This window comes from Varroa destructor, unplaced genomic scaffold (assembly GCF_002443255.2).
Source record: "Varroa destructor unplaced genomic scaffold, Vdes_3.0 BEIS01000001.1, whole genome shotgun sequence".
In the NCBI taxonomy this organism is placed as follows: domain Eukaryota; kingdom Metazoa; phylum Arthropoda; class Arachnida; order Mesostigmata; family Varroidae; genus Varroa; species Varroa destructor.
Genome location: NW_019211454.1, coordinates 56,687,161 through 56,710,887, shown reverse-complemented (window position 1 = coordinate 56,710,887; position 23,727 = coordinate 56,687,161). Strand labels below are relative to the sequence as shown.

Below are 23,727 nucleotides of genomic sequence, written 5' to 3'. Positions count from 1 at the left end.
AAAAAAAGGATTATCCTCCTTTTTTTAGGCTATGGCGAAATTTCATTTCAAATGGCCTAATACTTCTGTAGAACTCTGAAAATCACAGCTAGTTTTATCACGAAAGAGCCAAGTAATTCCCCGCAAAATAACGCACCATAATAGGACATTTGAAAGCAAAGGACTACAAAGTAATTAGGATATTGCGTTGCCTAGATTAGCTTAACTTAACACATTAAGAAATTACTGACATTTTTTTATATTATGACGTTCAAATAGGATTACATTGCAAATCAGTGTAATTGAAACTGCGACAGGACAACCGGTAACGATGATGTAACAAGGTAATAGAACAGTTGTAACGTATCCGATCCCCAACTTCGATCCAGGCCGAAAAGCTCTAAGTTTGCTCCAGTATCGAAGGGGGACAAATAGCAAGATCTTATTAGGTAGCAACTAACGTGGAGCAAGGTTTGATAGGTGTCACGCAAGTCGGATAGCGAAAGCCATCCGGTCTCAAGAAGTAATTAGAATATTTTTCATAGCGCATGTTTTATGCGATATCCGATGCCCCCGTAAAGTAAATTCTATGTATTATCTGATCTCATACAAGTACTCTGATTATAGACGGAATCTTCGATGAAAAAGCATACTATTATCAATACCTATAGGTTAGTATGTGCTAGCTCAGGAAGTAACTCCACAGTATAGGTGACACATCAATTGCGGTCGAGAATAAGCTTAATAACACAGAGAAAGTTCCACCACGCAAGTCTTGCGTTCGCGTATTTAGATCATTCCGCGTCCGTTCTACGCAACAATCCTAACGACACCTATGAGAACTTCTAAGATCTAGCTAGGAAGGATTAGCTCTAGTCTAACAGCTAAAACAAGACACGTACGTTTGGTGTATATTTGCACACGGTCTCATTTATTTATTTTTTATATTTTGTCCACCCAGAGATAAATTGTTTTGGGGCGACGTGCAAACTCGAGCTTTTTTCGTCAGAATGATACGGCACATTGCTGATACACCATGTTTGAGGACAACATCATTCTTGTCAATCAGTATCTCAATGCAATCTATTTACAATTAACTTGTTGTTTATTGCACAGATTCCAAACAAACAAGCAGAGAGTATCGAAATAACAATAAATACATCCGATAAACTCAGAAATAATAAATAGTCTTTATCGAGTGTCGAGGTCCTGAGCTTACGCTGATGGTGATCACAGCTCGCGGTCCCGCGTCTAAGAATGTTCCGAAGGTTTCTTGAGGTGAGCGACCGCGGGCAGCTGATGGTGCTCATGGTTCGAGAGTTGACACCCGCCGCTGCGGAAGACCTCGTAGCCTTTGAATACCGAATTCGGTCTCCGGCCGGGCAGTAATCACTTCTTCGTTAGGGTCTCAGTCGGTTCGAAAGTTACAGTCGTTTCATGGAGCGACGAGTTCTCCTTCTCCCGGCTTTGACATGGTTGCACAAACTCTGAACTAAAGTAACTGGATCACTCGTTCTGTCGGTGACTTTCAGTCGTCGGATTCGTGAAACGCTTCGCTTAGATCCCAAATGTAATCGATCGCACTTTGTAGAATCTCCAAAGCGCTCATTTTTCGGCCATTTTTAGCCGGCAGAAGCTTTTCTAGGGTCTTCAGTAGATCGAGGACGTCGTTTTCAAGGAGCTCACCTGTTGACTCCTTGATCTTCATCTGCTCCACTTTTTCAACGAGTTGCGATTGTAGGATCATTGTGTTGAACTCGCGCACAGTTGACTCAACAAAACTAGATCAGCGCCGAGGTGGCCACTTGCCTAATCTGTCTGGATTAGACAAACACCTTCGACAGCGGAAAATGCCGGAAAAACGCAGCTGTAGAACTTCGTCACGCTTTAATCCTCAAGGACTGAACATCAGCTCTCATCTGACTTGGCCGTCCCGTAGAATCATGACTTTCTAGCGCGACGCTCCGCCCCCCTGGTGAGGAGAAGTGGAGAGGGGGTTACAGCATACACTCCAATTCCAAGCATTGTCTTTTCTCGTTACGCCGTCAGGGGGCGCCGTCATATCTATAGCCTACAGGTTAATTTCGAAAAGATAATGTTAGCTAGTTCCAATTAGACAAATTTAAAGAATACGACTTTTCAAGAACTGACCAACTTTCGTTCGGTGATAATCATCAAACTGTATATATCAAGCTTAATGTTCCAACTGTAGCAAAATTTAGACCAAGCCACTAGTAAATCGGCAATAAAAAATATGCTCGCGGCCATGATATCTTAAAGAAACTATTGAAACGCGAAGAAAACATAATTTGATTTGATTCCGATAAAAGGGAGAGCTAATCGGGCTAAACGTTATTATCGACTTTCGATTATGAGAGCTAAGCGCGGAGCACACTTGTTTCAGGTCAAGGTTAACAATGGAATATTTTACCATGATTTGGAAAATATCCAAATTGTAATACGCATGCAGTACAGGACTGTGCATTTCACTCTATTTAGTTTATAAACTCTACAATCATAGCTTTTTTCCGGCGTTTTATTGTTTAACTGAGGCCGTCAAATAGTCAAACCGATCGTACAAGCGGTGTTTATATCGTCTAAGCTATAATCCAGACTGATTATGATGACCATGATTATTGTTATTTTAGGTATTCAAATGAATATCGTTCTATGATATTTTTCGTATGAAAAGATTCAATTTCATAGACTATTTGTAAGCCATTATACCTCTCGCTAATAAGTTTTTTTTGATTATTTTCTGTTCTGTGCCATTAGACGAAATGAGTTACCGTAATTGGGAAATTGGCATGCCACAGGCTCCCGCCACTCCACCAGTTGGTTAGCTGATTTGGGTGTGAGTTTGTGACCAAACTCGAAAATCGAGATCTAATTAACATAAATGTCCAATCAATGCTCTAACGATAACTCGTCGGGTGTCACCTCCATCGGGAGCCAACAAAGCAGCTTGTCGGGTCTAAAGAAAATGAAATGAATCTTTATTCCAAGCGCTGCTACACTAACTATGCGGCGGAATTCTAAGAAGTCTTGCTGAGTGTCTACCAGTCGCCTGCTTGCTAGCTGGCATCATGCGAAATGCGCCGTCGCATTAGGCACGTTTATAAAGGGATGTATTTGAGAATTGGTAATTAGTCAAATATAGCGGTGTCTCAGCTGCGTGTGCGATTACTTAGGCCACCCCGAAATCTATATTGGTTTTAGATGTTACATTGAAGCTTGTGCACATTGCCATATCTATGAAGACCAAGCTGGCAAGCGTCTAGCCCTTTCTTTACAGTCTGTAGTTCCTGATTTTAGGCTAGACGTAGATGACTAGAAAGAACGTATACGATACACAATTCAATATATTTAAAAGTCAGTGGACGGTCTGAAAATCAGGAAACCCAGAAAAGAATATCAAAAGCCTTAACTGCGACGCCCTTCAAAAATCGTCGAGAGTCTGTTCACTACACCGTAAAGCAAGCAAACAAGCAAGCTAGGCCCTCCATGATCGTACGATACTTAAATGTTAAGAAAACAGGTATATTTCCAAATGATTTTAGTTTCTACGAACTGCTATGCTGCTCGAGTTCGTAGAACTATGATACACAGGCCTATTATATTGAATACGTTTCGTACAGTGGCGTTTGAACGTACAACATTTCAATGAGAGCCCTAATGCCACCGTTTTATAGCTTCGTTGTCGATAGACAAGTCATTTCTGGGAGTTTTTATAATCAACGATTTATTTGCGTCGCATCTTTTTTGGCCACACTCTTAGCTGTTAATTGGCATTTGCTGACGTATTGTGCATTACTGGATGATCTTGTGCTCAAGGATCAATGATTCGTCTTCCAAAGGTAGTTTTTCGGCCGGGTCTAATCGTCGATGCTCTTTGCTCCAATGCTTCTTCCAGGGTCATTTCACGTGCAAAGCATTCGCCTCTGTTGCAGGTCCCTATACGCAAATTAGACACGCAACAATCAGTCTAATCAATCATTCATATATGTGTACGCGTGAACACGTTGCAACAAAGTCAGGTAAAAGTAAGCGCACGCTGGAAACCCGTAATTAGCAAAAAATGTGTGGTGAGCAAGCCTGTCCTACCTGGTTCCTTCTTGCTAGTCATACAGATGCTTCCATTAGGGAGGGGGATCAGTTTGGGTGTCGGGAGAAGGCCACAAAGGACAGCGCACTCCTGATCGTCTGGACTCTTAATCAGTACATAACTGTTGCTCTGAAATGGTGACAAACGTAGAACACAATCCAACCTAAATATTGATTCGCTTTCCTTCGTCGGTTAACAATTGATTTGTTACAGCTAAACACAAAATAATTGGCTTGGAGCAGGCGCAAGTCATCGACGACGGTTCGATAGAGTGCTGTGGCGCTAGCAATGTTCTTCTACTCAGAAGCTGTTACTCATTGTAGAAAATAAATGGGTTACAATTCCTATTTGTTTATATTCTTAGCCAGCTATTTAAATTGACCACTATATGATGGCGGAGAATAGTGTATGTTAGCATTGGTAAAACGAATGCAACCTGGTTTGTATTTGTAAACTAAGCGGCGTCACAAATACGGATCTAACGGTTGAAAGATGGTAATAATAATCCCTATTCTGGAATCGGACTAAACCCAATTTTACTATATTGATAGAATGCTTTCATGAGACGATGTTTAGAATTCAAGCAGCACTATGTCTAATGAATATATATTTTTATTTGTCCGTTGCTTCCATAACCATGATTTAAGTAGAACGATTCTCTCTCTTCTGTGTTTAGATACCTCAAATTATATGAAAAATGTCACATAGGTCTGCTTGAATCAGCAGCTTGTGATCATTTCGAAAAGCTTGTCCACCAATTTCATAAATATAAATAAATGAACGACTGAGCAATCTGTTTTGGGAATATCAAAGCGAGGAAAATTATTTACAAGATTTAAATGTTTCAGCTAAATGCAAAAGCCAAACTGACTTTAAAACATGCGACTCCCTTGAAGCTTATTTAGAGGCTTAATTGCTTCTGTACGAAGCCTGCAGTTGGGGAAAGGCTGGAACCCTAATTTGACATACTCGGCATAAAGGCTAGTTTTAATCGTACCTGTCCACATGCATCGAAGCGGGCTTCCCATCGTTTTTCTGCCCAAGTGCTAGCAGCAAACAAACCTGGGCCACTTGTTAAAGCAATCAGAAGTGCAACGGCCGTAAAAATCACCCAAGTCATATTGCGTCCTGTAAAAGAAAGGTTAACTAATTGATAAATTAATATGTTGCATGTTACATTGCTACATGTTGAAAATCGCATGTGATGTTTCTTGATTATTAATTTTTGTGTGTAGATAGAACATTAACCTACTTCTTTCAGTCGCAAAAGCTATGCGTGTTAGTTACGTATGTCGTGATTATGTTTATTAGCATAGTTTTACCTATATATATATATATATATACACATCTTTTTGTTTCTAATGCGAACAGCGGAATCGGACTGAATATGCTGAATGTTTTTGTTTTCCTTTATAAAACCGACTCGCTAAATCGATTAAATTGTAACTGACCTGTAACTGACAAGAAACTTAATCGAATAATTAACTTATTCTTACGGAGGCACTTCATTTTACGGAAGTTAGGCTGTAAACAAAGTCGATTGATTTACAAAAACAGCTGATGAAATAAACTGAAAAAATATTATTGATTGTTTTGGAGCACGGGCAGCTCCTAACAACATATTAAAAAGCTAAAGAACTCAGCCCAAAATAGTCAAGTTATTTTCTCACCCACGTTGCAGTAAATGAGCATAATATATATGAATATAACGTAGACATTTCATATGTATTACGAAATAACCTTTTACATAACACTAGTTAGAATAGTGAAAGACTCACCTCGGTTCTGCCCCGTCTACAGTTCCGATGTCTTTAAACACCTATCTACGACGGTTTATCTACGCAGCAGTTGTGTCGCTTAGAACGATTTGTGTTGGTGTACTATGCCCCGAGGCAAAAGAGAAACATTCACATCATTTGTTGCGAGAGGGTTTTTATTAAACAACGACGACAGAAGCGCCCAGGTTGAAGGGCTGCTATAAGTCTATACGTCTAAACGCGAGTAACTTTCTCCTTCGCGGTAGTTAATGATACGTCACCTTCGTTATCACTTCGCTTGTCGCCGATAGAAACCGAAATCGGCAAAGGACATGCTCCTTAATAAGTATTGGCAGTTGTCTGATAACATCGAGTATTAACACTCTCCGCTCTTTGAATTATTATTATTGACCGTCTCTTTGTAACAATGTGATCTACACATGTAGATTCATACGCGAGTATCGAATGAAGCGCGGATAGTTCTAATTACGTATACCCTGGTAGCGTCTAGTGATGACTTAAAATACTCGTTTTTAGGTATGGATCTTTTGGCGTAATCTTGACGAGAGTGTAACAAGTCTCTAGGAGATACCATCACTCAATATGAGATCGATGTTCTTATGGTAATGTTTTGACTGCATATTGTTGCTTTCAAACGGTTGCATTATCATAGATAGAAGGAATAGGATAAGTGCCCAGAAAAATATTTTGAAACATTTACTTTGTCTCAGAATAACCCCAAATTTGCATGAAGATGTAACTGCTTATTAGGTAAGCTTTATTTATCCTAGTAGCACGTTACTGACTGTTATTTTCATGTAGGTCTTCGTTTAAGGGTTGCAATGAAAAAACAATAATATCGCAAGTAATCGCCAATAAAAATTCAGGATAGTGTGCTTCCAGGCTTTACTACGCTGGCTTTTTACTAAAAGGAATTAATGGTGAAACAAAACTACTAGAAGAGCATATAGTGTGTATAGATAAGAACCTCACTAAAAAGAGTATCAATAATACAGTGATATAAGCAACGTATAGCATTTAAAACGCTTCGAATGGTAATTAAATTTACCATCGTACTACCAACAAAAAACAATGATTGTGTTCGATCAACTAGTTGAACCGATTTATACATATAGTCTGTACAGTTTGAAGATGTATTAAATTCAAACAAGCTATGATGTTTTCTCTGTTCTTCTACAAATCAAACAATATGTCAGTTAGGTTAGTGATACTTTTATCTAATACGTCCTATAGACGTGGACCCTCTGTATTAAGCCATGCGGATATGGAGATTAGCAAGGCCATAAGAGCGGCGTCCATTCGGCCCCTGGTACTGCCCATCCGTCTAATCGTCAACCAACCTTATAAACGGCAAAACACACGTTAAAATAATTGCGCGAACGGAAGCTTCGTTGCTGCCGGGTCGTAAGTCTGCTCACTCACCACTCTCACAATCGTCATAGCGAGGATGCAGCCAAATGGACTCTCTTAGCTATTGGCGGAATGGCATGTAACATATCGTTGACTTAGCTGTCAATCATATTTTATCTATTTTTGCAAACGTACAGCTCTTAGGTATCTAACCTTTGGTTGAACTCATTCCCGAATTCTACGCCCCGCTACAGGCTCTGTTTAGGTCGATTTAGACCTACCCATTTTCCTTTGAAGCATTAGATAATAAATATCATAACATGTGTAGTAATAAACATTGCATTGGACATTATTGTTCCGGATAGCTGGCCTTTTTTTTAGCGCCATATAATGGAATGCTTAACGGCGGTACCGGACGTAAAACTCAAAAGATCCAACTCTTTTTCTAGCGCATGCTACGTGCATCTCAGCCTAGTTTTAAAGTTAAGACATTCCCCTAAGTTTAGTAGAAAAGCACGTTAGCACTGCGCCACCACAAAGGTACGATAAAATGTCTGTATAACTGCTGCCAGCACCACGAAGGTATTACTTAGAGAAGAACCTTGCAATTTAGGACTAGCTCTCGTTAGTTCTACTGTGTCCGAGTTCACAGATGTGAACAAAAAACTTTTCGGTTCATAACTTGACTATAAAATAAAGTTACTTTGTTTAAACGCTAGTTAATTATCTGAACAACTGGTAATCGTACGTTTGGAGGACACGACTCGAGTTAATCGTGCTAATCTTTTATTGTTACTACCCAGGTAATATAATCTAAGCTTGTTCCTGCAGTAAGAAACAATACACCCCTTTATTTATTTTTTCAGTTTGAGGGGATCGCTTCTGAGTTTTAATGGACTGATTCAGCCTCTGCCACATCATCATTGCCATCTTCATTTAGTGAAAACATACAATGCTACAGATTAGCACATCGGGTCCTTAGCATGACTGTGCCGTTCACAGAGAACTGATACGCAACTGAGTTTGATGAATGCTGGAAGTTGATGTGATACTTAACCACAACTATGTGTATTCTTAGCGCATACAGAGAACTTTACATTGGATCGAGCAGATATACTTTTAATACGCGCCGCATGGCCCCATCGTGCTTAACTAGAATGGCATAGATAAAGTCAAATAAGTGGGACATACCTACCGTGCAGGCGGCAGGTGATTTAGTCGAGACGTTCGGGATCGTCCTGCGACTACTTACGAGTACGGCCCCTGCATGTATTCCTAGATTGACTATACGATATATACTAGGCAATGGCGACTCTTATCGACGCTAGCTGATTTATTACATGCATAAGTAATGATCGACTTCTAGAATGACAAAGTTCAAAACGAAAACAACGTATAGATTTAGATTAAAAAACAAGCTGAGTGAAACACATTTACGTGTAATTATACGTAAAGCAGTAAATATCTTATGAATTGATTCAGAGTTGGTGGAATGGTAGCTGGAGCAGCGAGTCAAACGTTTGGTGCGTCGTTCATATCATATGTTGTTTTAAGGACGCACGCCATATTGACAGTATGTAAAAAGAATTTGCCCTGTAGTCACAGCAACAACAGACATAGAAACGATAATTGCGATGCTAGAACGTATGAAAAGATCGTATTTTATTTTTAAAAGCAATTCAGCCTACGCAGAATCAATCTCACTAAAACAAATAATCATATTTATCGTCTTCATTCGACACTGCATGCTTCAATATCTTGCTACGGCATGAAGTAAGATCCGTATACCGCTCTACACAGCTCGATCCGTAACTTTCCCGTTCCGGCCAACTTAAACGATGAACTATACTTTCTCGGCTGATCAAAATGTGCCACACTTATTTTGCCTTTGAAGTTTCCTGAGTGTCACTTCGTAGCTTCAAATGCGCGCTGTAGCCAGTCTGGCCATGTGGTTTTCGACGATGATAAGATCCCTTATCTTTTTTATATGGAGTTTAGAGTATGCGGCACTGGGGCATTCGAGACATCATCCGTTGAACAGTGCGCTGTTTCCGCTAGCTGATGACTGCGCAAAGTGCAGGCTGGGCCGTCGACGGTAATCCAAGGACCAGGCAGGCTATTGAAATGGTGCCGACCAGGAGTCGTTCCGGCCAAGTGAATTTAGCGGCGCCAGTCGTGGCAGTAGGGGACAGAGCGCGCGGCCGCCAAACCCGCGCTTCTATAGATGACCGCGCCTTCCGAGACGAGAGGAGTGGCCGTTTCACGTCGGTGCGGACGCGGCCTAACTAGTGCTTCGCTGCATACAAGCTAAGCTAGGCACAATTGTATACATGGTATAACAAAGCTAGCTATTAGCTGGCGGGCCTTTGTGCCCTGTATTTTGTGACCCATTGGCGTCAGAAACAGCAGCAGTGGCGGCTTCTGCCAGCAGCAGCACTTCACTACGAATAGTGTAAGGGAAGTAAATACCATTAAAAGTGGGTGAATCGTGAGTAGCCATGTAAGTATGTGGGGGGTTTGCGGATAGTTTATATGTAGGTATGCCTGTCGCCTGTGTGCGACGTATGCATATGTGTGCTTAGTGTAGTTCCACAACCGAAAGCAAAGCGGTGAAGGGCTCAAACGGTCACGTAGTTGACGACGTGCCCTATAGAGCAGGACTCTGAGTTCACTTCAGCCATGCAAGCCGGCAATAGAGTGCTCACCTCGAGATGATCTGGGGTTCTGGTGCAACGCCTGCGCCACTCCAGAATCTAACAACAGCAGAAGTCGCATGAAGCGAAAAGTCTCGGAAAGCACGTCGAATCTGTGACCTCGCCTTGGTGTATCCCCACCAGCATCGAGGCAGTCTGATCATTAAACCACGAATCAGTGGGTCTACGTGGGCCGCTAGATGGACAAACACCACCCACATACCCATCGTATGAGATGATTAAACGAGCCTAATTGCTACGAACGTGCCACAAAGAGAATGTATAACAGCTAGAAACAGTAGCGTACCAATGGACTGCTTTGGTTGCCATGGTTAGAGGTGAAGTTGAAGAGCTAATGAAATACATCAGAGCTTTTGTTGCATTGAGCTTGGTTGGTCTCTACTACTGCTACTGTTTTATGTCTGCAGTTACGAGCTACTTGTGCTAATAAAATACGAAGTAACCTTGAGCCGCCCTCTAGCGGTGGACCAATATACAATAACAAAATCCCCACACGGAGTGAAGCATCGCCACTGGGACGGTGATTCAAATGTCTTTTCTATTTTAAGGCGTTTTCGTTGAAGTGGAAATGCGTTATCCATTTCAGTCAGTACGCCTGCGCCGTTAGTGTAGAACTTTAACATTAGAATACTAAATCGGGCACTAGTCGGTGAAATGAAAATAAACTTAACGATAGAAGGTATTCTGATAACTTTTTTTCTTTAATTTAGATCTGATTGCGGTGTTCAAACAATTATACGAATACCTGAGAGCGCGCAGAACCGAACATCGAACGGGCGTTTTTCCCCTGTAGGCCAGTAACTACCGGGCGGAATCCTGCGTGTTATATTTTGTCAGTATTTTAATTTCCTGTATCAGTTAAGCAATCACGCAAGCCTGCGTGCCCTAAACACGGTATCTGAATAGAATTTGAAATGCAGTGGTAAAGCACAAAGGATGATTCGATTATTAAAATGATACCATTAAGCACCGGCAACTAAATGAGTGCGTACGTGCCTGTCGCAGTCTATAGGAATAACGGGTCCTTATGACGAATGTGACGACAAAATAAGATCGGGTTAACTAAACAAACCCTACCAAAATTTGACACCCAATATGCCTACTACACATACAGCTGTGAAACAGATTACTGGATGGGATCCTTTCTTTTTTTTCAGAGAAGAACTGAGTCAGCAAAACTATATGAGAACTCAATGAGCTTACGCTACTTCGGGCTTTCGAAAAGTTGTGCATTGTTCAGTAGTGATTGATTTTGTGATATCTTGATAAGGTTATAGTCCGGCACTTCAGTCCGTTAAGGGCAATAACCTTAGAAAGAAAGGACGACTGAGACTAGAAGTTAACCATCGGCATGATTGTGCTACACCTAAGTAACCCACAGGTATGAGAAGTCTGAAGGAGAACAGAACAGCAACTTTCAAACGGTCGCGTAATTCGTTTGCACTCGTTTAACATCGCCGATTGATAATATTGACAATAGTGTAGAAATGAAAAGGCACAGTAAGTAAAATAAGTTAATAGTCGGTAATAAGAAAATATCAAGAGCTTTCTTTCTTTTTACCAGACCCACGTCGACGAAAGGATACTTCACCGCGGTAAGTGGTTCCTAGTGCGTAAAGGTCTGTTGGTACGTTTGCTTCTAGGAGTACGTGATTGAAACAACAAGTCACCCGAATGGCCAGTCACTGTCACAAGATCCAATGCGTTAATCCTCTCTGAAATACGAGTGACATAACTTAAATCTCGAACTGTAACACTGAATATTTGCTACTAACACGTTTATAGGTTTAGAAGTACAATTGTGGCCTTTCGGATAGCGTTACGTTTAAATTAGCTGCAAGTGTGTGAAAGTTTAATTGCAGTTAGTCGTACGAAAAAGTTAAATGAATTTTAAAGCATTTAAAACACTTTTCTTGGGGAATATTGGAAAACAGCCTTGTTATCGGATCACGTAATATTGGCCTAACACTAGTAAGGACCAAAGTGATTACTTTCTTTTATGTTATATCTTGCGGTTGTATAGTTCAGCGACAGAATATTCTCATTTATTAGTTCTTCATGAGAACCAATTCGAATACTCATACCAGCGAAGCAGATGGAATTAGTTAGAAAATATGTCCACTTTTGGAATAATACTAAAACAGGCAGCTTGTAAAAGTATGTTTGCAACTCCGCCTAGAGGATATATTAAGTGCCTGTGTACCCATGCTAGTGGAGCATTTGGCGACTGAAACAGTAACATTCTATGATCTTGGTTTTTTAACTTACGAAAGAGACCATTGTGAACATGTAACCGCAAACCGGCAGTTAGTCATGTCCTATAGGTAGTTCCTAGACTCACTTGTAGCATCAATCACAACTTCAAAAGTTGCACTAATCTGGATGTTTCTGCCAGGTATACGTTCAGTACTTATGTAACATGCCGCCATAATGCTTCATGCATTTTAGCGAGTGCAAGGCTCTTGCATAGATGACAACTCGTGTTTAAAACCTTTTATCATGCAGCCAAAGCCAATTTTTCCCATGCAATAAGTTTCCGTTTAACACGTTCCATCACACGACCAGCATACGACAGTGGGTCAAAATCAGGTCACTATTTCTATATTGCCAGGTGCCAACAGAGTAAACATATTGACACGTAGAAGCAAAAGGACCTCCTAGTAGCTTGCGTGTCCAACAAGCCATGTTCATACGACCGGAACTGGCCTGCATGTGCATGACTTCTAAAACTGGTTATATAGATAGCCACGCGCGTGGCTTGAGTTCAACAAGTCTAAAGTGAGTACATAGAAACGCACAAGCAGGCTAAGCCTTAATCAGAATACTAAAGGCCGGTCTTGAACTTCAACAAAAACTAAAACAAACTTAAATCTTTAACGCATCAGTTGCTCCGGGTCGGTGTTCATTTTAGACTATAATTGAAGACAGACCTGAAATTATGCAAGGATTTCTCTTAGTTTAATCTATCTTATCTGCTTCCTTTATCGTAACAGAACTACAGACATCAACTACTTATTAGTAGTATTAATCTAGTACGATGATTTTCAACGTAAATGGTCAGCTAGATACTAGTTTGGACGCATACGTCTCTAGCATGTCAAACTTTTGCATAAACCGATGATTTTCGTTCTACCTAAACGATGATGCTGACGCGATGCTAAGGAATTTATATCGGTAACAAGTGGCATCAGGCTCACTCAAAATCTCTGGTCACAAACTGAACTCACTATGTTTTTCCGTACTAGATCACCTCCGCAGTTTTCTATGATAGAGCGATCTTGAATCGATTTTGAAGACCACTCACGTAGCGTTGAAAGATTCCGGTGTAGCGGGTAACAACATTTCAAAGTTAATCATCGTTCCTACGTATGTGATGATGGTATCGGAGCCTCGCATTCCAGATCATGCATTTACAGCGATGAGTGCAACCACCCCAGAGCGATAATGCCGTTTAAAATTCACAACCAACAGACGTCAGCAGATAGTTACAATGGACAAGGTATAACAAGATTCACCCGAAGTATCCTGAAGTGTCGGAACCCCGGGGGCATTGTCTTCACTAGAAGAATTAGGAGCAAATGCAATAGACCTCACACTATATCGAGTACAAAGTAGAATTTTATCTAGAACGAGCACAGCATCCTCACCGACATATCCTCGCAGAAGTGGGACATTTCGACGCGGATCTAGCGCTCTAGGCACTGACGATAACTGGCATAGACTGAGCGTGTCGTTGATTTTTCTTTTGTTTCTGCTAAATGCCTATAGTCAGCTCGGGGTGGGCGCGACTCTAACTTCAAATGCAGCGTGTAACTTGCATGTCTGAAACGGTTCTGCTCGAATAGAAGTTCTTTACGGAACAGGGCAACGGCAGCGATCGCGGTAGTAACAATAAGACTATAATTGACGAAAAAAGCGCTGATTAGTTGAGACCTAAAACAACCGGTACACACGATCGGCAAATATTTTCTTGTATTTGAAGCACGAAATGAAGTTGTTGAAGCTAATCGACATGCAGTTGTCACTGTTATCGCCAGACGTCTTAACGTTCCTGAGCTTGAAAACAATACGTCAGCTTTGTTGCGACGATGCTTGAAACACTCACCCGGCGTATCACTGATACCACTAACTGCGGTTTTGTAGCTTTAAATGCAGTCGATGAGGGTCCATTGTCAACGGTATGAGTCCGGTGACTGAGGTATCACCGAAGTGGCTCTATCGGAATGAGAACTGTTTGGAGAGCACTTCGCAGATATGTACATGCGCGCCTTGGAAACCAGAGGCCAAACACAGCACGCAGCATAGCAACGGGCCTGTTCTATCCCTGCGGACTTCGGGTCTGGTCGGAGCTCGGACCGAACACTGGACAAGAGCAGTTCAAGCCGCTCTGCTCGCATCAAGGAGGCATGCACTCATACCGATGGGTCCACCATCCCCAAAAGCCGTTAGCAGCATAGCCACCATGCACCAAGCGCATCAACGTGCTTCAACCGACGAGAGAGGCAAATTGTTGTTGTCGTCGTCGTCGACCCTATGGAGTTCTAAGGCAACGTGGTCACAGGGCAGACTATCACGACCAAATATCTGCTGGATCCGGACAGTTCCAGTTATGTATATTGTTACTCGCCAGCAGCAGCGGCGACGGCAGCCTAGGCTGAAGGGCATCACAGCCGGTATCCGACCGACAGAGCGATGTTGGTAGGACATGTGCACGCTGTCACTGGGTGCCCCGGGACGTGACCAAACAACTAAGCTTCATTCCAAGCGGCGGCATTCCCTGCTCATCACGAGATTGCTTCAGGATCTAGCGCCAGGTACGGTCTCCGCGCTATGCAGTCGCTCACACACACAGCACTAACACCCCCATCCCCCCAGAGCATGATCCCACATGCAGGGTCAGAAACATACGAGATAACCTAACGCGGAGTACACGGCAATCAACAAAAGCGCAGCACCATGGCTTAAAGCTGAGCTCTAGGGCTGGAGTAGGAGATCATGAGCCCAGAGCCCGTAAATTAGGTAGTGACCGCAGACCCCCGGCCGCTTTGTTGCTTTTGTAGGAGACACCACTATTCAGGGACACCAACAAGGCTGGACGAACTCGATCACTTCGTCCTCGTAGCACCACGTCCATCGTGGCCTGCACACTTCGTACAATTGCCGTCGCTGGTTATACAATAATCTACGCTTCTACTTATATGTATTATCGTGTTACGTGAATACAGTTCGTGTATGGTTCGTTGCCAGGTATGACGACCTTAGCCTGTCTATCGCCAGGAATGGTGCTACGAATTATGACAACCCCTAACGAACAACACCGAATAGACGCAATTAGGCCGGCAATAGGAGGGTGCGCATCTGAGCACGGAACGGTTGGTCAGCCAACGGCTAATCCAAATGCTGAATTGAGGACAGAGCAGCTGCCCTACTCCACACTGGCGACGTCAGCCGATAAACACCGGTCGGCAGCACGACGCTGACCATTGCGCGCAATGTCCGTTCTACATTTAATCGCCATGATTTCATTGTTTCGCCAGCCTGCTTGTCGGAGTAACGCATCGTCATACGCTGTACTTTAAATATATTCATTACTCACAAAACTAACGTCTGAGTCAGCTCTGCTCGAATTCGTTAGTAATATATAATCGTACAAGTCAAGAAATTAATAATCGGCTAGAACACACAGCCGTAGAAACAAATTCGGGACGTTGCTATGACGGCAGTAATGCTCTGTGCGAACACAACATATATATACATATGTGTATATATTTTTAGCTATCACTGCAGCGACATCGTCATTGTCAGAGGGCGCCACGATAGGCCATATGCCAAAATGTCTACCAGAATTAAGAGTGAAGTGATAATAGCTCCTATGAAATTAAACTATATAGACGAATCAACCGCTCTGAAGACCTATGTAGACATACTATATATACATATAGAAGTACTGTAAGACAATAGGAATTGCTTAACGTATGGCTGTATATTGCCCCCTAATTTTTAAATACAGATCACTGTGTGATAGATACTTGACATTTTTTCTTGTGGCAAGTAGTATCATATCTTGAATGCCTGAATTAGTGATACGAAAACATGAGTCGTCCTACCAAACGCGAGGCGTCAGATTCATATAGCGACTATGGCAATTAGAGCGAAATCCGAAGCACACTATTTCAAATCCAGACATTTTACATTATTTATTATTGAACAGTACAGCAACCGGAGGTTGTGCAGAAGCGGCTCGAAACAGGCAGTTTTTCAGCGTCACTTCCGAGAAGCTATCCTAGCCGAAAATAAATAGATCGGTAAATTGGTGTAGTTTTTCAGTGAACTATCTCCAATGATCTGAACAGAATAAGAGTTTTCAGATAGCACATTATTTTCTGATTATCGAAGGCGAAATCAAGGTGACAACTACATGCTGTTTTAATTAGCGCGTCCACCATGCCCTGCTCTACGTGTGACGTCCTGTTCTGTTTTCTAATTCCATGCATGAATAGCATTAGAAATTAAAGTGTTGTGTTCAACATCATTTGAGAGAATGATGTATTCAAGAGGTTTCCTGATCGCTCTAGCCAACAACCGCGACACACGGAGAGGAAGCAGCCGGGTGAACATAATAACATACAACTTTGAACCGTCTAATCGTCAAGTTAACTAAGCCCAGTTAGATATGATTTTATGTTTAACTTACCCACTTGACTGTTCATTCATTAGAACACACACAACACCAGCCGGTATTTTCTTAAGCGTACCCATACCTTGGAAAACTTTGGAAGCTATGCTGTGGGTCAGACCTCCTAGAGGCTACTATGGATCAATATCATTTCAGTATTTGGCCGAAAAAAAGTTTATATAGCTAGCGCCTATTAACAACAGACCTTTTAATTTCGTAAATATTTTTGTTTCTATTTCGGCAGAACGTACTTTCACAAAGCGCACGCCGACGATCTGGCCCAGTAGGTGCACGTTAAATGAAAGCTATCGTAAAAACAAAGGCTTTCGCCTGTAGACGACAGCCTCATTGTATTATAGGAACCATCAAACGGTTTCTATTGAAATCATCACCGGCGACCGACAACTTCATGAGGTTAGTATGGTTAGCGTCGATTTGGATGGTGTCAGGCGCGTAATTTGCGAATATATCTTACATTAGCTATGACTGATAAAATTTAGCGGCTTCAGATCGCGTGCAAATCGTAGAACCATATGTTGCTACAAATAACAAAGGTGCTATTGAAAAACTGCAATTTATTCAGCCTCAAGCAGCCTCTTACATACAGATTTACCTCGTATTTATTTAGGAATTACGATGTTTCCATTTTAGCGTGCCATCGAAATTCGCTTCTTAACATAGCGCCATATATCTTTTCCATTAACGGTTACGTGCACACCGCAGGACGTTCCAACTCGGTATCTGCGAGGGGCCATCCGACTCGCAATAATAAACAGCCTCTGGTACCGCGGTTGAAACTTCGTTTAGAACTTAAGCGTTCCTCACCCAATCTTCGAACTGTCCGTAAACTTCCGCAGGGCTAGCTTTCCCCATTCAAGCCGCAGATACCATCGTCGGTCCCGGAACATTCTGTGCGCGTTTAAGGACACTTTTGCAGCGTCCCGTCGTCTCTCTGAACAATACACCCGATAAACGAAAAATAATTCGAGCAGTGCCCTTTTAGGGTCTCGCTTATGAGTGTATCCAGGGTTACACCTAGCAACAGCTTCTCTAACGAGCTGCGTCCTTCCGCCACCAGAGACTCAGGCTTTTTGTGACTGTTCATATCACTCACTTAACTAGCCTATTGGACTGTGGATGTTGGAGAATCGTCTGCTATACTTTTGCCGGAGATAGTCCGCAACCTGCCGTGATGTGAAACATGTCTATCACGAAAGTGTCTAAACTCCCGAAGAAGCCCTTCATAACCGTCGGAGCCAAGAATTAATGTACCAGACGTGACCTTGCGGACCAATTCAAGTTAATCAAGTCGTGCGGAAAATTCGCCAAGATTTGGAGAATCTTACTACGTGAAATTTTTAAGGGGTTTAGGAAGTTCACTGTTAACTTCTCACAGAGGCGTTCCAGAGCCGGTACCAGGCGGATTGCGCCGTTCTGGGCCTTGGTTACGTCACTGATAGATATCGCACTGGTCAGCACTCTCTAGATACATGTTGTAAGCTTGGCCCCAATAACAAACACTTTTACACTATAACTCCGCCTTAATAAAGAAAGGCTTTTTAATACGTCATAAAGCGTTCCGCCTGCCGACATGTTTTGCCATACCCCCGAAGGACATAGAATAATAGCCTCTTCCATCTGAGAAGATATAATGTGGAGCAGCGGTAGATCAAGTCATCTTTGAGCATGTACCCTGAAACGCATGTTTTAATTCGAAAATTATCCATTATTATTATTATTTGAGCCTCTACCAATGGCACGACTAGCTACGACAATGCATCTGCACTGACATAGCCGGAGCCCTTTTTGTGAATCATCTCAGAGCGGAAAGTCATACTCCTGTCAAATCAATGCCCAGCGCACCTTCTCCTTCAGGCTTAGTTCAGTATTGTTGTTAACAAGCTTGAAGTGTCGCTCATACAATGACGGTCAGAACTTCTGAACGGCCTATAACTTCTCCAAGAACTCGCTGTATCTAGCCTTAGCGTCAGTCAAGCAGCGACTAACGTACGCGACGATCCACTGAAGCCCTTCTCTTATTCAGGTCAGCATTACCCTTAGGGCGGTCCTGTTGGCATCCATTTGTTACCTTGTTACCGCATCCTGCTGAAACTGGCTCAGGACAAACTTATCTGTAATCTTGAATCGCAACAGCAAGCCATATCGCGGTAAGCGTTCTAAATAGCCTCATTTATGTTGGCTACGGCGTAGAGCAAGCATGCGACGCATGCAAAATCCCGCATTGAACTAGCAGCTCATAGAGAATTTTGTGCTGTATGAACCGTTAGTAATAGGCGGTTAGGCCGAGGCAGCCTTTCCATTCCATCGCCGACACGAAGGTAGGCTGGGTGTTCACTACGCAAACCTTGTTGATATTCGAGGAAACCCTAGTGGCCGTTGTCTTGTAGCCTAGATACACCATCTCCTGGGTAGCAAAAATGCATTCCTCAACATTGAACCGAAAACTGGCGAAGTCGACGACCCTTAGTACTTTTTGCAGGTCGGTTATATAGATGTCGAATTCAAATGAATAGACTACGATATCGTCGAAGTAAATGAAAGCCACTTGGTATTTTAGAAGCCCATCAGTTTCGTCTATCAGTACATCCAAAACTTTGGGCATCGGGCTGTGAAATAACTCTATTCCCTGCAGTTGAAGCATCTGCAGCCATCTGGTGAATATTTGTCGGGCCTCCTCACCGTGACGCGTTCACTACTATTACGGATTTCAACTTGTTATTACCTACAGAAGAGTTGCGCAAGCCCCTTAAATTCGGTGACGCAGCCCCGATAAGGTAGTTTTTCCCAGAAAATTTTTTCTTGACCCCTCCTGCGAGCATAATACTGAAATGGACCGGCAGCCATCTCTGGGAACTCTTAGGGTCGTGGACCGAGTCCCTGGTTAAGTGCAATGGTCTACAATTCAAGAGTACATTCGCCAGGTGTCATGCAGCCAGTCTCGAGACAGGCCGGCGAGAAGAGTCTTGATCGTAGAGCCAGCTTAAGATGCCCCCTTATTGCCTGCGTCAAGTGTCTTCCGCAAGCCGCGTGAGGCTTCACCTCATTCGCAGCTAACGCCATACATCATTGCTCAACTGGTTTAGTCTTTAATCCAGTATTCGATCCGCTGTCACAGCCACCAAAATGTTGCAAATAACAAGGCTGCTACTTATAAACTGTAACTGATTCAGCCTAAAGCAGCCGAGTTACGATATAATGTCGGCGCGCATTTTTACGTTATATATATACTATAATAAATCAAATGTTATAGCCTAAATTAGGCTGAGAGGTAGCCGTTTGAGGCAATGCCTAATAATAATGAGGTAATAGCAAACATAAAACACGTTGTAGTATATCATTGTAGTAGAACACTATTATACTTTATTATAGTTTAAAATATGAGTAAATACGAGTCTAGGACTACATAAAAACAGAGTAAGTAGCTGTGAGGTCCCCGTTCCTACCACGTAACGGCAAAGCTAAGCCGGTTCGCTTCATTTTAATCGCAGCGGTGTTATGGCTCGCGATATGATAGACATTGCAGAAAACTTGCTCCACACTATAGTTCGATTTGGAGACGCCTGAGCCATGAGCTAAATGTCACGAACAGCCTGCGAAGGAACAAAACTGGCCATCGAACTGGGTCGTGAGGCTGGCGCGTCAACGTTTGCAACGAGTGCCACCTTGCTTCGATTTAGAGACTGGTGTAGGGAAGACGTGGGAGAGCTCGAAAAAAAAAGCTGGATGAGCGCTTTCCAAGGTCGGCTCGTTAAAATAGCTTTTTCGGCATTACAAAGAACAGACAGGACGAGTTCGTGAGTGCCAAGCGGTCCTTGTTAGATGAGCTAAGTATAAAACTCAAGTTTAGTGTGTTCTTGGGTAACATTCAAACAGATCAGCAGCATCTTTTGCTAACCTTCTCATCGCGACAGAGATAACTTTGTATATTATATAGGGAAAATTCGAAGCATTTGCTAGAGGGAGTGTACCAAGGAAGAAGAGCTAACTTCACTTTATGGCAAGCACCGAAAAGGAATCGGTTTATTTCGTATTGCGCATCTCATCTGGCTCCCATTAGTATGAAGGCGCCTAATTTGGAAACAGCGCTGTACAGCTAACATAGAATCCTGGCCCACTCCGAACGCTGGTCGCTGATCTCGACGAGCGTTTGGCCTTCGATTGAAGAGGAACGCGCCTAGTAATCGTCTGCAAGATGCGCAGGGTCGTGCAGCCAGACTGTGACGCCTGTTCACACGGAGTCGTCACACTAGCACGAATGGAGTGTTTTGGGCACTCGACGCGTTCGAACGCAAATCGCTTAACTGGATCAATGCGGACCCGAATCTTCACCACCCGGACATAACGTCGCTTAAGGTGGTGGTTTGTAGAAACCGTGTCAACGGATTCCAGTTAGCTCTGAACTGGCCTGACATGAGTCCATAGGCAACTCACTTAGGTAGGCACTTATGCGAGCGACCAGCCGTAGATACTCGTTACTGTCTCCAACATCTCAATGCGCTAAACAAACCTCTAGCAATGAAGATCTGGCGGTAACGTGAGTCCTCCTACACTCTGTAAATCTCACAAGGGCATTTATCCGACTTCCTTATCTTTTCTTTTTATCTACTCTTTACTCGGGTTATTTGCTTTCCTCTCGCTGACGTCAGGTGTGGCGACAATGCACTATTACCGGTATAAGTGCGACTGGAGAAAGTTTACCCAGCCCACTTAAATTTCCACTAATCGCATATACGACAAAGAGCTTTGGGTAGTCTTCAACAGATATTTCGTTTAAATACTGAAGCCCTAATAACAAAAATAGTATTTGTGTATCCCTACATCCTGTAGTCTTTGTTCGTTTAATTTGATTTCTCAATTTAAAATATACGAAGAACAAATGGTCTGTAATGAACTGCATTCCCTTCTTCGATCCACAGATACCTTTCGGATAATTACCCAAATATAGCGGCAGCAATCGCAATTGGGTGGCTTGGAAAAAATTGTCGAACGGCCTCTCCACACTGTAACCAGAATATTGTTGTTGAGTTCCATGTTGTCCAGATGAAACGTGCCATAGGCAGAAAAACAGTACGATTTAGTAACATCGATGCGACAGCCTGAAGCATCTATTTGGATTGAGAGCTAATAATAAGCACCGCCTCCTCTAAGGAACTCACTACAGATAGTGATAAATTCTTCGTTAGAGGCAATGGCGGAGCAAAAAAAAATCCTTTCCTTTTAAGCATTTAGTATGTTGAATATTTAAGTGAGCATTTACGAAGCTGAATAATCAATTGTGTGCCGTTGTGTCATGCTTTCACAAATGAGCTCTGCTTTAGTGTTTTTAAGTAGACATTTTATGCACCGATGTTACGGTCATTGATATATATATATATATATAGAGACGGTAAACGCAGCTATCCTGGTATCAATGGCAGTGCTAGGTAGCATCCAGACAAGAGAATTGTATAATAAAAACAAAGGTCTACTTCCTATGCTCAATTACTGAACTGTAACCGCATACCTACTTGAGAAGACGGTCAAATAGCTATAGTAAGGACCACTGGCTCAATACACAGAATTAGTTTACAGAAAAGCATACACGCCGTTTAATAGTTAGGACATTTATAGCCTAGGTCTACTAAGTGGCCAATGTTTACAAGGCCAGTAGTTATTAAAAAGCATAGGTAAAGAACATTTTTGGTCCAGCTCGCATTGCGCTGAAGTTGTTGATCGAATTGTCTTATGCTGTATTTTGTTAGGGTTTCAAAAGCGGTGATGTCTGGGTCCCTGACCGACCCCAACAAGCAAGCGGCCCGGGTTTAAATCCGTAAAGCAACACACACCCTTAAAATAACAATATACTCAAACTAGTGAAAAAGTTTATTCTAGAACAAAAAAATGTGTTCAGGTCTCACTAATCAGGTTTTTGTGTCTCGAAGGCCACAGTACTGCGAAAATCCATCGAACATTAGCAAAGGCATTAGGTAAAGGGGCCTTCAGCAAAAGCACAGTATGTGTCAGGAATGTAGATTACAACGTCGAAGGCCAGCGAGCATCATCTATGTGATCAGATATCGAGGCCCGAAGGACAAAAACTTATTGCGGTAATCGAGGAGGCGTTTTACGACAGTAAATCTTTTTTTTTGAAAAAAATTGTTAGCTGAAACTGACATTCTGTATGTGATGTATTACAGAATTTTAAACCAAATATTAAATATAGAGAAACTGAGTAAAAATGAATTCGCTGTTTGACTCCAGCCTAGTTGTCTGTGGTGTATTCCATGCGCGATTTGTGGACATCTAATCAACAAAAAGCCCTGCCTTGGGGTGTATAGGTTTTATATATATAGGCATGGTTTAGGTTTAACCACCAACCGAAGCCACCAGACGAGAGAATGGCGTCACCGTTGAAAGAAATTGAGTTCGCTGGCAATGTCCGGACAAAAGGTAAAGAAAGTAACTGCAATGGACATCAGGGGCATGTGTTACTATAAGAATGAATGTAGCCCACTGCTCCGAGTTCCTTAAAAAATTCATAAACCGTTCGTGTAGTAATCGAAAACACGCTATCCGGCTACTCGGTAAGTACGCTAGATCTCATCATCAATTATTTCCTAGGTTAAGCAAAGGTATATCCAACGTTGGCCTCAGTTAACTTATTCTAAGTCCATGTGAGTGCGGAGCTTTCCATGGCCTACGAAAAGCATGTGGTAGATAACCATATTTCAACATCGGTTTACTTCTGGAGGCTACAAGTAGGGAAATTACATATGGTAGGTATATGACTGTTTTGAGCGCTGAGACAAACGTGTGAAAATAAAGAATAATACCTCTAATACATGTTAAAAATCATTATTCCCAAAGGTTACTTCATTTCAAGGTCTGTCGAATTTACCCGTAACAACCTAATAATAATAATACTAACAATATATTTTATGACTTTACCAGCTAGGATTAAAAAAGGAACAAGCCCCCCGTATAGAACGTAACAGTTAGAGGTAATTAAATGGTGGGCTACAAAGAAAAGTTAGGGGCATATTGAATGCTTGCTTAATCGAAGATTACGTGGTTCTTATTCGGCTTTTAATCATCGAGGATTTGGAACAAAGCTCCTTTAGTTTG

The 23,727-nt window shown here is 42.2% G+C and overlaps 1 protein-coding gene and 1 long non-coding RNA gene across 2 annotated transcripts; one reads left to right on the top strand and one right to left on the bottom strand.

Annotated features, from left to right (window-relative positions):
- Positions 1-3,694: 3,694 nt before the first annotated feature.
- On the bottom strand, positions 3,695-13,674 carry LOC111244778 (uncharacterized). The gene is made up of 6 exons (XM_086976617.1): positions 13,574-13,674; positions 11,518-11,641; positions 10,672-10,742; positions 5,082-5,212; positions 4,084-4,213; positions 3,695-3,933 (listed from the first exon to the last, which is right to left on the bottom strand). Exons 4-6 carry the CDS (start codon positions 5,202-5,204, stop codon positions 3,809-3,811), a joined length of 378 nt encoding a protein of 125 aa, XP_086832743.1. The 5' UTR covers positions 5,205-5,212; positions 10,672-10,742; positions 11,518-11,641; positions 13,574-13,674; the 3' UTR covers positions 3,695-3,808.
- Positions 13,675-14,263: 589 nt separating this feature from the next.
- On the top strand, positions 14,264-23,282 carry LOC147758843 (uncharacterized). The gene is made up of 3 exons (XR_015318521.1): positions 14,264-14,740; positions 16,847-17,016; positions 17,326-23,282. It is a non-coding gene; the product is annotated as an uncharacterized LOC147758843 (long non-coding RNA).
- The last annotated feature ends 445 nt before the right edge of the window (positions 23,283-23,727 follow it).